Source organism: Hylobates moloch, unplaced genomic scaffold (genome assembly GCF_009828535.3).
Source record: "Hylobates moloch isolate HMO894 unplaced genomic scaffold, HMol_V3 SCAFFOLD_1, whole genome shotgun sequence".
NCBI classification, from domain to species: Eukaryota; Metazoa; Chordata; class Mammalia; order Primates; family Hylobatidae; genus Hylobates; species Hylobates moloch.
Window position 1 is genome coordinate 99,926,993 of NW_026652276.1, and position 14,744 is coordinate 99,941,736.

A 14,744-nucleotide genomic window follows, 5' to 3' on the forward strand; every position below is an offset into this window, starting at 1 on the left:
GCAGCAGAGCTGATGCTGCCTGAACCCTTCACACTGTTGTCCACTCTCTGCTCCCAAGAGCACACCCGGTCGTTTGGACTGGGAAGTCCTGGCCCTACCTTCTGGAACAACTCTATGCACAGATGCTTTTGGCTACCCCACTGGGATCCCCTGCCCACTAGACTTGTCCCCATCCTGAGGCAGCCTCTTCCTCCTGACCCCCGAAAGCTTCCCACCCATCTCCCTTCGGCCTGAAGCCAGCCTCCTCCTCTCTTCCTTCTGTTTACCTCCCAGGTTTGGGCTCTATTTTCTACTCCTTCCACCTCTTTCTGAGTAACAAGGACACTCCCTTCATCCACACCCCATGCCTCCTGCCTTGCTTCCTGTACATTCAAATAGTTGGAAGAGGTCATGGGTGAGAATTCCTTCTCCTCGGCCTAGTCTGGCCCAGGTCTGGAGAGAAGGCAATGGAGATTTGAAGTGGAGGCCAGGTGTGGTGGCTACGCCTATAATCCCAGCACTTTGGGAGTCCGAGGCGGGCGGATCACCTGAGGCTAGGAATTTAAGACCAGCCTGGACAGCATGCTGAAACCCTGTCTCTACTAAAAATACAAAAATTAGCCAGGCGTGGAGGCATGCGCCTGCAGTCCCAGCTACTCGGGAGGCTGAGGCACAAGAATTGCTTGAACCCGGGAGGCGGAGGTTGCAGTGAGCCGAGATCGTGCCACTGCACTCCAGCCTGGGTCACAGAATGAGACTCTGTCTCAAAAAAAAAAAAAAAATTGAAGTGGAAAATGAGCTGGCAGGGCTGGTCAGGCAGGGGGTGAGCAATGAGGGCTCCTGAGCTGAGGAAGCAGGGGCTGGGGGAGGATGGGGGCTAGGGAGTCCTCAGAAGTTCCCGGAGATACTCCCTCACTGGACAGAGTGGGGTTCCCGATGACGTTACTTGGGGCCTGAGAGAGGGCCTCTGCCCCTCACTGCTCCTCCCGCTCCTTAGGTCAACATTTATGTGTCCTAGACCTAGAGAGGTCCCAGGACACGCCACTGTCCCGCCTTCCCCACTGCCCGCCCCACTGGCCAGTCCCCACGCCCACACACCCAAGGCTGCCCCATCTGGCGCTGATTATCCTGCTGCTGCCGCCACCGCTGCTGCTGCTCTGCAAAATTCAGCTGCTGCCTCTGTCTTGAGGACCCCAGCGTCTTTCCCCGGGGCCATGCTGCCTGCAGCCACAGCCTCCCTCCTGGGGCCCCTCCTCACTGCCTGGGCCCTGCTACCTTTTGCCCAGGGCCAGACCCCCAACTACACCAGGTAGGTCTCTTGGCATCTTCCAGACAGCTCCAGTGAACTTCAGACCCGATTCCTCGGGGGTTATGCCTGGGGATATTTTGGGTTCCCTTGCTGACACACCACTGCCCCGATTCCCCACCGCCTCACCCTTCTCTGGCCCCCAGATCCTCCCCATCTGCTGCAAGACCTTGGTCTCCTGCAGGCCACCACTGCTCCCATTCCCCCACCTTCGTCCTCTGGTCTCTTAAGTCTCCCCACCCACCCAGATCCTTGGCCCCCCATAGAACCCAAGAGAGAACCAAGCTCCTGAACTTGCCTGGTAGCTGGATTCCAGGAAGGAATTCGAGAGGGATTGTAGGGGGAGGAGGGGGCAGCGAGTGGAGACTTGGGAGTCAGAATCTGAAGTAGTTTGGAACAGGGGCAGGGCTAAGGTGTGGAGCTCGCGGAGCCTGGCCTCCAGGTTCAGTCAGAGGGCCATCGCCACTGCAGCTCCCTCCATCTGTCCACCCCCTCCCCCCCACCGCCTCGTGGCTGTGTCCACATCTGGAAGTAGTTAGGCGGCTCCTGTCCCTGGACTGCCAGGCAGAGTGAGGCGGGAGTCTGGAAGGGGGGCCGAGGAGGATTCCGGGAATTCCTGTTGGGGTGGGGGTGGGGACTCTGGGGGTTGGAGGGATGGTCGAGTTGTCAGGCCCACTTTTTCCTTATCTTTGTGGGAGTCTGGGACACCCCAGCCATGTCCTGGCTGGTGGAAGCTGCCCCAGGTCTCTCAAGGCCTTTCCATTTCATCCCCCAGCTTCCCTCCTTGGAGTTTCATCCTCATCACCTCATCCTCATCTTGCCAGTGCTCCCCCATCCCACCCGTCCCTGCTCTTTCCTGACCCCTTTTCTGTTCTCCAGACCCGTGTTCCTGTGCGGAGGGGATGTGAAGGGGGAATCAGGTTACGTGGCAAGTGAGGGGTTCCCCAACCTCTACCCCCCTAATAAGGAGTGCATCTGGACCATAACGGTGAGAAGCCCCTTCTGGGCCCTACCCCTTGTTAAAGTCTCAGAGGCAAAAAGGCCTGACTGCTAAGGGACCCCACCCCCCCACCCCGCACCACCTTCTCACCCCTGGGGCAGCTCCAAGTGTCTTCCCTCTGTCACTGAAGGCACCATTCATTCCCACCGTAACACGCATCCTCTTAACCCTTCCCTCAAATCTTTTCTCCAGTCCCCGGCCCTCCCTCCTCTTCCAAAGCCTCAGCTCTTGTCCCCTCCACAGGCCACCAGCAGAGCTGCAGAGACCAGGCCCTCTGCCCTGCACTCGCATGGAGGCCCCTTCCCGTTCAGTCCGTTTCTGCCAAGAAACGCTTGGGGCAGGGGAGCTGCCCTCTGGCTGGGTTGTGTGGGGCCTGACTCTGTGGGTCCCCGCCTCTGTACCCGCTGTCAGGTCCCCGAGGGCCAGACTGTGTCCCTCTCATTCCGAGTCTTCGACCTGGAGCTGCACCCCGCCTGCCGCTACGATGCTCTGGAGGTCTTCGCTGGGTCTGGGACTTCTGGCCAGCGGCTCGGACGCTTTTGCGGGACCTTCCGGCCTGCGCCCCTAGTCGCCCCCGGCAACCAGGTGACCCTGAGGATGACGGCGGATGAGGGCACAGGAGGACGAGGCTTCCTGCTCTGGTACAGCGGGCGGGCCACCTCGGGCACTGGTGAGAACTCCCTCACCTCCGCCTTCCCCCCCCTCCAGGCCCCGCCCCGGGCGCAGCCCCGCCCCCAGCCCTAACCTCCGCCCCGCCCACCCCGCGCCCCAGCGGCTAGGGCCCCTTACCTCCCTGACCCATTTTCCTCACTAACCGCCCCTTCAGTCCCTCCTCCCCGTCTTCTCTCCCCTCCTCCCGCACCCACCCATCCCCTCTTCCAGGGCCCCCCCCAGGCGCGAGGCGGAAATGGGTCACCGACCCGCGGGTGGAATGGGCGGCCTGGGGTTACTGGGACGGTGAGTAACTGCCGGCCCCCGTCCGCAATCGGGCTCCCTCCGACGGGCGCGAGGGGGCACCCCAGGGCTGGGGGGACTAGGTTCCTCCGACCCAGGGGGGCCCCCTACACCCAGCCCTGGGCTCCCGATTGCGGTCCCATCACCCCCTCCTGGCGGCAGAAGTCTCCCTTGCCATGTTTCAGGCGGGGACCTCCCTAAAGGGGGCCTCGGGGGCTGTGCCCCAAGTCGAGGACACCCTCTCCAGCCTGAAAGGGGACTCCGCTGCAGGGCCGGGGAGATGAGATCTCCTAGGGGAAGAGGCGCGGTGCGGCCGCGGGTCGGGGAGGGACCAGAAGGGGGCGTCCAGCCAGTTCCTCCTCCCGCTTCCACCGCCCGCCAGTGCGCCCTGCGGCCCCAGACTTCCCCGAGCCGCGCTCCTCCCGGCCGCTCTCTGCTAACCTGCCCCCGTCTTACCTCCCCTTCTTCTCGTCCCCTCATCCTGAGCCCCAGACATCCGAGCTGCCTGCCGGGGCTCCCAGCCTAGAGCTCTCCTCGAGCTGACCGAGGGTCTCCACCGCCCCCCACCCCCGCTCCTCTCTCCCCTCCCCAGAGCACCAATTTTGCGGGGGGCGGCTGGAGAAGGCCCAGGGAACCCTGACCACGCCCAACTGGCCAGAGTCCGATTACCCCCCGGGCATCAGCTGTTCCTGGCACATCATCGCGCCCCCGGACCAGGTACCGACCCTCCTCCCCGGGCTGCCCTAGGGGACCCAGGCGGCGCCCTCCAGCTTGCAGCCAGCAGAGATTTATTGAAGATCTGCTGTGTCCCGAGCACTGCGCTTGCGCTGGTGGGCACCCAAAACAGCTCCAACCCCTGCACGCACGCAAACAAAAATGTAAAAATTACAGCTGAGACAAGTCTCAGGAGAGCGAGGTACAGGGTCCTGGTATAACACGCGGGTCTGTCACTTGTGAGTGCGCCAGGACTTGACCTTGCCAACGACGACGACCGACACCCCTGCAGGGTCCCATGGGTTTGTGTGGTCCTCCGTGCTGTGGTGTGAACGCCTTCAGGAGAGGGTCCCAGGGGACGCGGGAGGTGGGAGTGGGGGCTGCTGCAGGCACCCAATAGATGAGGTGCAGGCGCCCAGGGGTGTCCCACCGCACAGCCCCCGCCTCCGCCCGCCGCCAGGTCATCGCGCTGACCTTCGAGAAGTTTGACCTGGAGCCGGACACCTACTGCCGCTACGACTCGGTCAGCGTGTTCAACGGAGCCGTGAGCGACGACTCCCGGAGGCTGGGGAAATTCTGCGGCGACGCAGTCCCGGGGTGAGGGGCGGGACCTGGGCGAGTCCGGGTGAGAGAGTCAGGGGACCGCGCGCACGCGGCTGTTTGGAGGGGCGGGGTTCAGCTAAAGGGACGGGATCTGAACCCCAGGGCTCCAAACCGGCGAGGGGAGCAGGTTCCAGGCCAGGCAAAGAGGAGATTTGGCCCCGGGTCTGGGGTCCGCGGATAGAGAGGCGACTGGAGCTCTGCGAAGTCGGGACGAAATTAAAAGGCCACGGGGCCAGGGGTGGTGGCTCGCCCTGTAATCATAGCACTTTGGGAAGCTGAAGCGGGAGGATCACCTGAGCTTAGGAATTGGAGACCAGCCTGGGCAACATGGCGCAACCTTGTCTGTACTAAAAATACAAAATAATTAGCTGGGCATGGTGGCGTGCCTGTAGTCCCAGCAACTTGCGGGGCTGGGGCAGGAGGATTACTTCAACCCAGAAGGTCAAGGCTGCAGTGAGCCGAGATGGAGCCACTGCACTCAAGTCTGGGAAACAAAGTGAAACCCTGTCTCAAACAAACAAAAAAGGTCACGGGGCTAAGAGTGTGGTGCACGCCCGCCCTGACACTTCCCCCGATGCTCGGTGGCCACCCGCAGCTCCATCTCCTCCGAAGGGAATGAACTACTCGTCCAGTTCGTCTCAGATCTCAGTGTCACCGCTGACGGCTTCTCAGCCTCCTACAAGACCTTGCCGCGTGGCACTGCCAAAGGGCAAGGGCCCAGCCCCAAACCGGGAACTGAGCCCAAAGTCAAGCTGCCCCCCAAGTCCCAACCTCTGGAGAAAAAAGAGGAAACTCCTTCAGCCCCCGGTGAGTCTGGGATAGGGGAGGAAGGGGAAACAGACTGAAGGGAGCCATTTCAAAAAGTTCTGGCCTGGGCTGCGGCTCACGCCTGTAATCCCAGCATTTTGGGAGGCCCAGGCAGCAGGATCGCTTAAGCCTAGGAGTTTACCATAGCAAGACCCTGTCTTTTCAAAAATAAAAAAATTAGGCTGGGCTGGTGGCTCACGCCTGTAATCCCAGCACTTTGGGAGGCCAAGATGGGCAGATCACCTGAGGTCAGGAGTTCAAGACCACTCCGGCTAACATGGCAACACCCCATCTCTACTAAAAATACAAAAATTAGCCAGGTGTGGTGGTACGCACCTGTAATCCCAGCTACTCAGGAAGCTGAGGCAGGAGAATCGCTTGAACCTGGGAGGTGGAGATTGTAGTGAGCCGAGATTGTGCCATTGCACTCCAGCTTGGGTTAGAGTGAGATTCTGTCTCAAAAAAAAAAAAAAAAAAAAAAAAACTTAGCCAGGTATGTGGTCATAGCTACTCAGGAGGCTGAGGTGGGAGGATCGCTTGAGCTGGGAAGGTTGAGGCTTCAGTGAGCCATGACTGTGCTGCTGCACTCCAGCCTGGACAACAGAGCAAAACTCCATCTTAAACAAATAAAAAAGTTCTTCCTTGGCTACATTCGCTCATTGATTCATCTGGTACTCACTGGTGCCTCCTTCCTGCCGATGACCCTTACTGGGTGCTGGGACCGGAAGCCCAACAGAGCTCTGAACAGTTCAAGTCAATGAGGCTGTTATGGGGAGAGTGCTCCCTCCTACTTGCTGAGCAGGTCACCCCCCACCCTCCTCCCTCCTAGATGCACCCACCTGCCCAAAGCAGTGCCGCCGGACAGGCACCTTGCAGAGCAACTTCTGTGCCAGCAGCCTGGGTAAGAATACCCCAACCCCATTCCAGCTCCTCGAACCACCTCCCGCTTCTGGTTCCAGTCCTGCCATCTGGAACCTCCCATCTCCTCATCTCTCACTCCCATTCTCCCACAGTGGTGACTGCGACAGTGAAGTCCATGGTTCGGGAGCCAGGGGAGGGCCTCACCATCACTGTCAGTCTTATTGGTGCTTATAAAACTGGAGGACTGGACCTGCCTTCTCCACCCACTGGTGCCTCCCTGAAGTTTTACGTACCTTGCAAGCAGTGCCCCCCCATGAAGAAAGGTAACAGAGATGTGGGGAAATGGGGATGGGGTGAGCTAAGCCACACGGAAATGATCAAGGTGTGGAATCTTGAGACCTGCTGACAGGTCTCCAGAATAAGAGATCTCAACCCCTCCCTCCTTCTTCCAGGAGTCAGTTATCTGCTGATGGGCCAGGTAGAAAAGAACAGAGGCCCCGTCCTTCCTCCAGAGAGCTTTGTGGTTCTCCACCGGCCCAACCAGGACCAGATCCTCACCAACCTAAGCAAGAGGAAGTGCCCCTCCCAACCTGTGCGGGCTGCTGAGTCCCAGGACTGAGACACAGGCCAGCCCCGGCCCCTAGCCCTCAGGCCTTCTTTCTTATCCAAATAAATGTTTCTTAACGAGGAAGGGGTCAGATCTCCATGCTTATGGTATTGGGGTCCATCTTGAGGATTTCTTTTCATTAATTAATTAATTCAACACATATTTACTATACAGAATAATCTTTTAAGAATGTGGCCAGGTGTGGCAGCTCACAGCTGTAATCCCAGCACTATGGGAGGCTGAGTCAGGAGGATTCCTGAGGCCAAGAGTTTAAGACCAGCCTGGGCAACATGGCAAAACCCCCTCTCCACAAAAAAAATACAAAAATTAGCCAGGTGTGGTGGTGCACACCTGTAGTCCCAGCTACTCAGGGTTGAGGTGGGAGGATCGCTTGATCCCGGGGAGATAAGACTGCAGTGAGCTGTGACTATGCCACTGTACTCCACCTGGGGGAACACAGTGAGACCCTGTCTCAAAAAAACAAGAATGTAAGTCACAGGCCAGGTGCAGTGGCTGATGCCTGTAATCCCAGCACTTTGAGAGGCTGAGGTGGGAGGATCACTTGAGGTCAGAAGTTTGAGATCAGCCTGGGCAACATGGCCAGATTCTGTCTTTACAAAAAATAATTAGCTGGGCATGGTGGTACTCATCTGTGGTCCCAGCTACTCAGGAGGCTGATGTGGGAGGCTTGCTTGAGCCCAGGACTCTGAGGCTGCAGTGAGATATGATCACACCACTGTACTCCAGCCTGGGCAAAAGAGTAAGACTGTGTCTCTAAAAAAGTGAAAAGAAAAGATGTCATGTCTTGGCCGGGCACAGTGGCTCATGCCTGTAATCCCAGCACTTTGAGAGGCCAAGGCAGGCAGATCACTTGAGGTCAGGAGTTTGAGACCAGCCTGGCCAACGTGGTGAAACCCTGTCTCTACTAAAAATACAAAAAAATTAGCTGGGCGTGGTGGCGGTCACCTGTTACTCGGGAGGCTGAGGCAAAAGAATTGCTTGAACTCAAGAGGTGGAGATTGCAGTGAACTGAAATCGTGCCACTGCACTCCAGCCTGGGCAACAGAGTGAGACTCCATCTGAAAAAAATAACATAAGATAAAAAAGAAAAGAAAATATGTCACATCTTTTTTTTTTTTTTTTTTTGAGACGGAGTTTCCCTCTTGTTGCCCAGGCTGGAGTGCAATGGCGCAATCTCGGCTCACTGCAAACTCCGCCTCCTGGGTTCAAATGATTCTCCTGCCTCAGCCTCCCGAGTAGCTGGAATTACAGGCATGCACCACCACACCCAGCTAATTTTGTATTTTTAGTAGAGACGGGGTTTCTCCATGTTGGTCATGCTGGTCTCAAACTCCCAACCTCAGGTGATCCACACCCCCTTGGCCTCCCAAAGTGCTGGGATTGCAGGCGTGAGCCACCACGCCCGTGGCTGATTATGTCACATCTTGTCCCTCCTTTACTCAAAACTTTCCCGTAGTTTCCTAAGTCTTACCAAGGGTTCAAGGCCCTGTATCATCTGCATTCTCTCTCCTGCCTCGTAGCTTCATGTCTATTATCTCCCATGTATCATCTGTTCCAGTCACATTGGCAACTTCACAGTTTGTTGCCCATTTCTATTTTGTTTGTTTGAGATGGAGTCTCGCTCTGTCACCCAGGCTGGAGCGCAGTGGCATGATCTGGCTGGACTGCAGTGCAGTGGCGCTATCTCGGCTCACTGCAACCTCCGCCTCCCAGATTCAAGCGATTCTCCTGCCTCAGCCTCCTGAGTAGCTGGGACTACAGGCACGTGCCACCACGCCTGGCTAATTTTGTATTTTTAGTAGAGACGGGGTTTCACTATGTTGGTTAGGCTGGTCTCGAATTCCTGACCTTGTGATCCGCCCGCCTCGGCCTCCCAAAGTGCTGGAATTACAGGGTGAGCCACTGCACCCGGCCTTGTTGCCCATTTCTAGTACACTTCTGTTTTCGGCCTTTGCTGTTTCCTCTATCCAGAATTCTCTCCCATAGACATATCTCATGGTTCACTTCCTAAATCCAGTCAGATCTCTGCTCAAAGTTCATCCTAGTCACTCATTCATTTGTTCATTCCAAATGGCAGGCACTGTCATAAGTCCTAAAGATACAAACTAAACAAAGTCCCTGCTCTTGTGAAAAGGAAAAAACATTCTACTGGAAGAGAGAGAAACAATAAAATAGGAGGTCATGTATCACCATAAGTGCTATTAAAAAAACAAATACAGGGCCGGGCGCGGTGGCTCACGCCTATAATCCCAGCATTTTGGGAGGCTGAGGCGGGCGGATCATGAGGTCAGATCAAGACCATCCTGGCTAACACGGTGAAACCCCGTCCCTACTAAAAATACAAAAAATTAGCCAGGCGCGGTGATGGGCGCCTGTAGTCCCAGCTACTCGGGAGGCTGAGGCAGGAGAATGGCGTGAACCCGGGAGGCGGAGCTTGCAGTGAGCCGAGATTGCGAGATTGCGCTACTGCAGTCCGGCCTGGGCGACGGAGCGAGACTCCGTCTCAAAAAAAAAAAAAAAATACAATTAGCCAGGTGTGAAGTCACGCGCCTGTAGTCCCAGCTACTCAGAAGGCTGAGGCGGGAGGATTGGTTGAGTCCAACCAAGCAGGTGGAGACTGCAGTGAGCTATGATTGTACCACTGCCCTCCAGCCTGGGTGAAAAAAAAAAAAAAAAAAAAAAGAAAATGTAAAAGAGAACACGGGGATTCTACATAAGATGTTCAGAGGAGACTTTCAGATAAGATAAATTTTGTCTTTGCTCCATTGCTAACTGGGTGCCCTGAGAGACCCAGATTCTTCACCTTATCCAGGCTGTAAAAGGAGTTGAAGATTCGATGCAATTAAAGTGGCAGGGTTTAGCAAATCCTTTTTTAAAATATATAATTACTCGAACAACATGGGTTTGAAATCAGCAAATCTTAATTCCCTGTGCAAATGTGAGTGATTTCCCACGTCCCTTACAGGAAGGTGAGAAACAGGAGGCGAGACTTAGGCTGGAGTCCCAGATGGGAGGAACCTCCAACCCATAGAAAACAGACTTTGAGCCTGGGGAAGGGACAGTGGCTCTCATGCCTTTTGGGAGGCTTAAGTGGGAGGATCGCTTGGGCCCAGGAGTTCCAGACCAGCCTGCACAACATAGCGAGATCGTCTCTACAAAAAATTACAAAAAGCCAGGCGTGGTGGTGTGCGCCTGTAATCCCAGCTACTCGGGAGGCTGAGGCAGGAGAATCGCTTGAAGCCAGGAGTTGGAGGCGGCAGTGAGCAATGATAGCGCCACTGCACTCCAGCCTGGGCGACAGAGTGAGGCTCTGTCTCTAAAAAAGCAAAAAAGAGGCCGGGCACGGTGGCTCACGCCTGTAATCACAGCACTTTGGGAGGCTGAGGCGAGTGGATCGCCTGAGGTCAGGAGTGCGAGACCGGCCTGACCAACATGGTGAAACCCCGTCTCTACTAAAAATACAAAGAATTACCCGGACGTGGTGGCGCACGCCTATAATCCCAGCTGCTCGGGAGGCTGAGACAGGAGAATCGCTTCAACCCTGGGGGCGGTGGTTGCAGTGAGCCGAGATCGTGCCACTGCACTCCAGCCTGGGTGACAGAGCGAGACTTCGACTCAAAAAAAAAAAAAAAAAAGCAAAAAAGAAAACAGCCTTGGTTCCTGCAGAAGCTTCTAGAGCCTGGAATTGAAGAGGAGGAAAAGGGATTCCTTCCCGGTGGGAGATTGGCTTGGACCGTCTCAAGAATAGGGAGAAAAGAACAAAGCCCAGTTCGAAATCCCGCCCCCGGTTCTCTGAGTTACTTCAGGGCTCGAGTTCGAACCAATACAACTGTTACGTCATCGGAATCTAGCCAATCGCAGACGACAGAAGGAGGGCGTTCTGTTTGGTCTTTCAGCACACCAATCGGCGTATAGTTACGGCAGAAACAAAGATGCCCTAGCCAATGACAGAGGCCGTACGGCGGAAGTGTAGAAATGGACTCTCGGGAACATAGCACCATTAATCTGACCACAAGCTGACTGGCAGGTTCTTTGACCACAAGGCGAGCATCCTAGCGCAAGCGACCGTTTCGAGGCAGAAGCCCGACGGGGCCCGTGTCCGAGCTTAATGGGGGGCCGGAGACGCAAACACAGGTCTCCCAGGAAGCAGAAGGCGTCACAGGTCGCTCCGCAGGCGGCCGCTGCAGCGGGCGGCGTCTGGCTGGAGACAGGAGGCGGGCGTCTGGGAACGCCCGGAAGGGGCGAGGCCAGCGGCGGGGCGGGGCTTATGGAGATCGCGAGCTGGGCCTGAGGAGAAGGCCGGGTTGGGAGCCGCAAGGGGCCGGGTTTGGCGGGGTGGGCGTGGCCGTCGAGGTGGGGCTTGGCGGGTCCGAAGGAACCTGGGGCAGAGCTGGAAGAGGGAAGGTCTTGGGGGCCCTGGGCCTGGGTCTGCGGGAACCCCATCTAGCGGGGTTCCAAGGCGGCGGCGGCGTCAGTCCAGGCCCTGCCCCGGGAGCTCATCTTGTCCCCTTTCGCCCCTCACGCCCCCCAGCTCTGACTCCAGGCCCTGTCCCCTGAGCTCTGCCCTCGGATGTCCGACCGCCCAGAGCCTGCATGCGCCGTGGGGCGCCCCAGGACCAGGAGCTGGTGGGTCCGGGGCCCCCTGGGCGGGGGTCCCGGGGCGCCCCTCCTCCCTTGGGACCCGTTGTCCCGGTCCTGGTCTTTCCCCCGGATCTAGTATTCAGGGCGGACCAGCGGAGCGGACCCCGACAGCTGTTGACCCTCTATAACCCCACAGGAACTGCGCTTCGCTTCCGAGGTAAAGGGATCGGCGCCTCTGGGGGCTGGTGGCCGGACACTGGGGGCCTGTGTTGGCTGGAGGAGTCAGATGGGTAGGGTTGGATGTCCAGCTTTGGTGGACTGGGAAAGTCATGTCCAGCCTCCGGGGCAGAAGGCAGAGGGGACTCAAAGACCCACATGGCAGGGCTTGTCTGTGTGTGTCTCTATCCCCCAGTCCTGTGCACAGCACCTGCCAAATACACGGTGTTTGACGCAGAGGGATATGTGAAGCCCCAGTCTTGCATTGACATGTGAGTGAGCTGGGAGGGTGGGAAGGCTTGTGGAAGCCAGGGGTCGCTGCCACCTGTTGTCTGAGCTCTGAGACCTTCCCCTCTTTAACCTGTTTGCCCTACCCTCTCTGCCTGTGCCCCTAAGGGAGAGACTTCTGGGGGGAGGCCCAGATTTCCTTGGAATACTGCCTCATTCACTCCAATGGGCTTCTCTCCTACCTTGGGACCAGTGTGATTCGCCATGTGGCACCCATTCCCAGCCACTATGATGTCCAGGACCGCTTCCGCATTGAGCTGTCTGAGGAAGGAGCTGAGGGCCGAGTGGTGGGACGCAAGGACATTACCTCCGTTCTGAGAGCCCCAGCGTACCCCCTTGAGCTTCAGGGACAGCCAGATCCAGCGCCTCACCCAGGGCCTCCTGCTGGGACACCACCACCCACGGCCAGACACTTCCAGGAGCGTGAGTTGGGAGACTGGGATCTTGAGTTCTGTAGGGAGGGAGGAACTAGCATTTCCCTAGAGATGAGATAAATTGGATTTGAAGAAGTCTCCTGGTTCAGTCTTTTGTCTTTTGGTGGAAACATTTCTCCGAGTTGAGATTTTATATCAGGTGAGGGGGAAAAAGACTTACAGCTTCCCTGGTTTCTGACTTCTACTTAGAGGAAAAGCTTCTTCCTTGACTGTAACCACAGTACTTCCTATCATGTGGTAGCTCAGTTCAGTTCAATAAGAAACCTGTATTGAGCAATTAATCCCGGACCAAGTTGTGTGCTGGGTATGAGATCAAGAGAGGTCCCTGCCTGTCGGATAGGTCCACAGAAGAGAGAAAATGAATGCTGAGGGACTGGAGGAGAGAGTTCTTGTGATGGTGGGGACAGAGGCTGTAGGAAGGAGAGGACACTTGCAGTGTACCCCTGGAGGGCAGTAAAAAATAGATACAGGGTGCGGTGGCTCACACCTATAATCCCAGTGCTTTGGGAGGCTGAGGTGGGCTGATAACCTGAGGCCAGGAGTTTAAGACCAGCCTGACCAACATGATGGAACCCCGTCTCTACTAAAAACACACAAAAATTAGCTGGAAGTGGTGGCTCGCACCTGTAATCCCAGCTAGTCGAGAGGCTAAGGCAGGAGTATCACTTGAACCTAGGAGGCAGAGGCTGCAGTGAGTCAGGACTGTGTGGCTGCACTCCAGCCTGGGTGCAACAGAGCGAGACTGCGTCTCAAAAAGAAAAAAAGTAGATACAGGGTGTGGTGGCTTACACCTATAATCCCAGTGCTTTGGGAGGCTGAAGTGGTGGGAGGATTGCTTGAGGCCAGGAGTTCAAGATCAGCTTGGACAACATAGCAAGACCCTCTACAAACAACTTAAAAATTAGCCAGGCATGGTAGCATGAACCCATAGTCCCAGCTACTTAGGAGGCTAAGGCAGGAGGATCACCTGAGGCCAAGAGTTCCAGACCAGCCTGGGCAATGTAGTGAGACTCCATCTCTACAAAAAATAAAAGATAATTAAAAAAAAAAAAAGTAGATACATCTTCCTTGTTCAGGCTTCTCCCTGGAGGACCTGGGCTGGGCAGGATGGGGGCTGCAGCATCTGATGAGTCTTGTTTCTCAGACCCCCGCCAGCAACTGGCCACCAGCTCCTTCCTCCTCTTCTTGCTGACGGGGATTGTCTCTGTGGCCTTCCTGCTGCTCCCACTCCAGGACGAACTCAGCAGCCAGCTGCCTCAAGTCCTGCACGTCTCCCTGGGACAAAAGTTGGTGGCTGCCTACGTCTTGGGTGAGGACAGTAGTGGCCAGGGACCCAGGCCCCAGGAAAAAGGAAGAAGGGACGGGAGGAGAGCTAACAGAGCCCCAGGGCTGCCCATGCGACCCTGTTCTTTCTTTGTCCCCTCTCCAGGCCTCCTCACCATGGTGTTCCTCCGGACCTGAGCTCTCTCCTCAACCGCCAGCCTACCCCACCCTCCCTGGGCAGGGTCTTGAGGCAGCCACTGTGATGCTCATACCTTACCTTGCCTCCTACCCTCTTCTCTTTCCTGCCTACTCCTCACTCCTCCCTGACAAAAAACACCCAGGGATTTGTACTCGTTTTCCAAGTCGAATAAAATACATTTTTAAAATGAAAATCAGAAATGTAGGGTAGTTGCCCCTGTCTTCCCACTTCTTCTTTTTTTTTTTTTTTTTGAGACGGAGTCTCGCTCTGTCACCCAGGCTGGAGTGCAGTGGCGCAATCTCAGCTCACCGCAATCTCCGCCTCCCGGGTTCATGCCATTCTCCTGCCTCAGCCTCTCCGAGTAGCTGGGACTACAGGCGCCCGCCACCACGCCTGGCTAATTTTTTTGTATTTTTAGTAGAGACGGAGTTTCACCATGGTCTCGATCTCCTGACCTCGTGATCCGCCCACCTCGGCCTCCCAAAGTGCTGGGATTACAAGTGTGAGCCATCGCACCCGGCCCCCACTTCTTTTTTGGTACTCAGACATCCTCTAGTTCTCCCACCCCTGTTCCCAGGGGACCCAGGCACTTGGGGCAATGATGAGGCCCAGCGAGGATTTAGAAGAGTTGGGTCACTTCTGGTGCTTGCATTGAAAAACTATGTGACCATGAGCAAATCATTTAATTTATCTGAGCTGTAGATTCTACCTACAAAATGAGAGCATTGGGCAAGTTGATTCTCAAGATCCCCTTCAGCCCTGGAATAGGGTCCTGTCCCTAAGCCAATGTATTTAACCTAAAAAGAAATGAATGAAAACACCACCTAATCCTGCCTGCGGTGGAACTCCTGTCCCACCATCTGGAGGCAACAAAGCCTTTTGCCAGGGTTACCTGGGTGTTTACAAACCCT

At 56.3% G+C, this 14,744-nt stretch overlaps 2 protein-coding genes across 7 annotated transcripts; both read left to right on the forward strand.

Moving 5' to 3' along the window:
• Window positions 1-896: 896 nt before the first annotated feature.
• Window positions 897-6,915, forward strand: PCOLCE (procollagen C-endopeptidase enhancer). Its single transcript, XM_032756092.2, has 9 exons — window positions 897-1,288; window positions 2,165-2,273; window positions 2,697-2,955; window positions 3,832-3,956; window positions 4,414-4,550; window positions 5,152-5,363; window positions 6,193-6,264; window positions 6,377-6,547; window positions 6,677-6,915. The coding sequence occupies exons 1-9, from the start codon at window positions 987-989 to the stop codon at window positions 6,841-6,843; spliced, it is 1,554 nt and encodes a 517-aa protein (XP_032611983.2). The 5' UTR covers window positions 897-986; the 3' UTR covers window positions 6,844-6,915.
• Window positions 6,916-10,749: 3,834 nt separating this feature from the next.
• Window positions 10,750-14,033, forward strand: MOSPD3 (motile sperm domain containing 3). 6 transcript variants are annotated; one of them, XM_058430683.1, is made up of 7 exons: window positions 10,946-10,986; window positions 11,384-11,478; window positions 11,570-11,650; window positions 11,846-11,921; window positions 12,131-12,360; window positions 13,516-13,680; window positions 13,801-14,033. In XM_058430683.1, exons 1-7 carry the CDS (start codon window positions 10,961-10,963, stop codon window positions 13,830-13,832), a joined length of 705 nt encoding a protein of 234 aa, XP_058286666.1. In that variant the 5' UTR covers window positions 10,946-10,960; the 3' UTR covers window positions 13,833-14,033. The 6 variants fall into 6 exon arrangements, with proteins under 6 accessions (XP_032611989.1, XP_058286666.1, XP_058286739.1 ...); XM_058430756.1 differs by having other exon boundaries at window positions 11,630-11,650; XM_032756098.2 differs by lacking the exon at window positions 10,946-10,986 and adding an exon at window positions 10,750-10,895 and having other exon boundaries at window positions 11,384-11,650.
• Window positions 14,034-14,744: the final 711 nt, after the last annotated feature.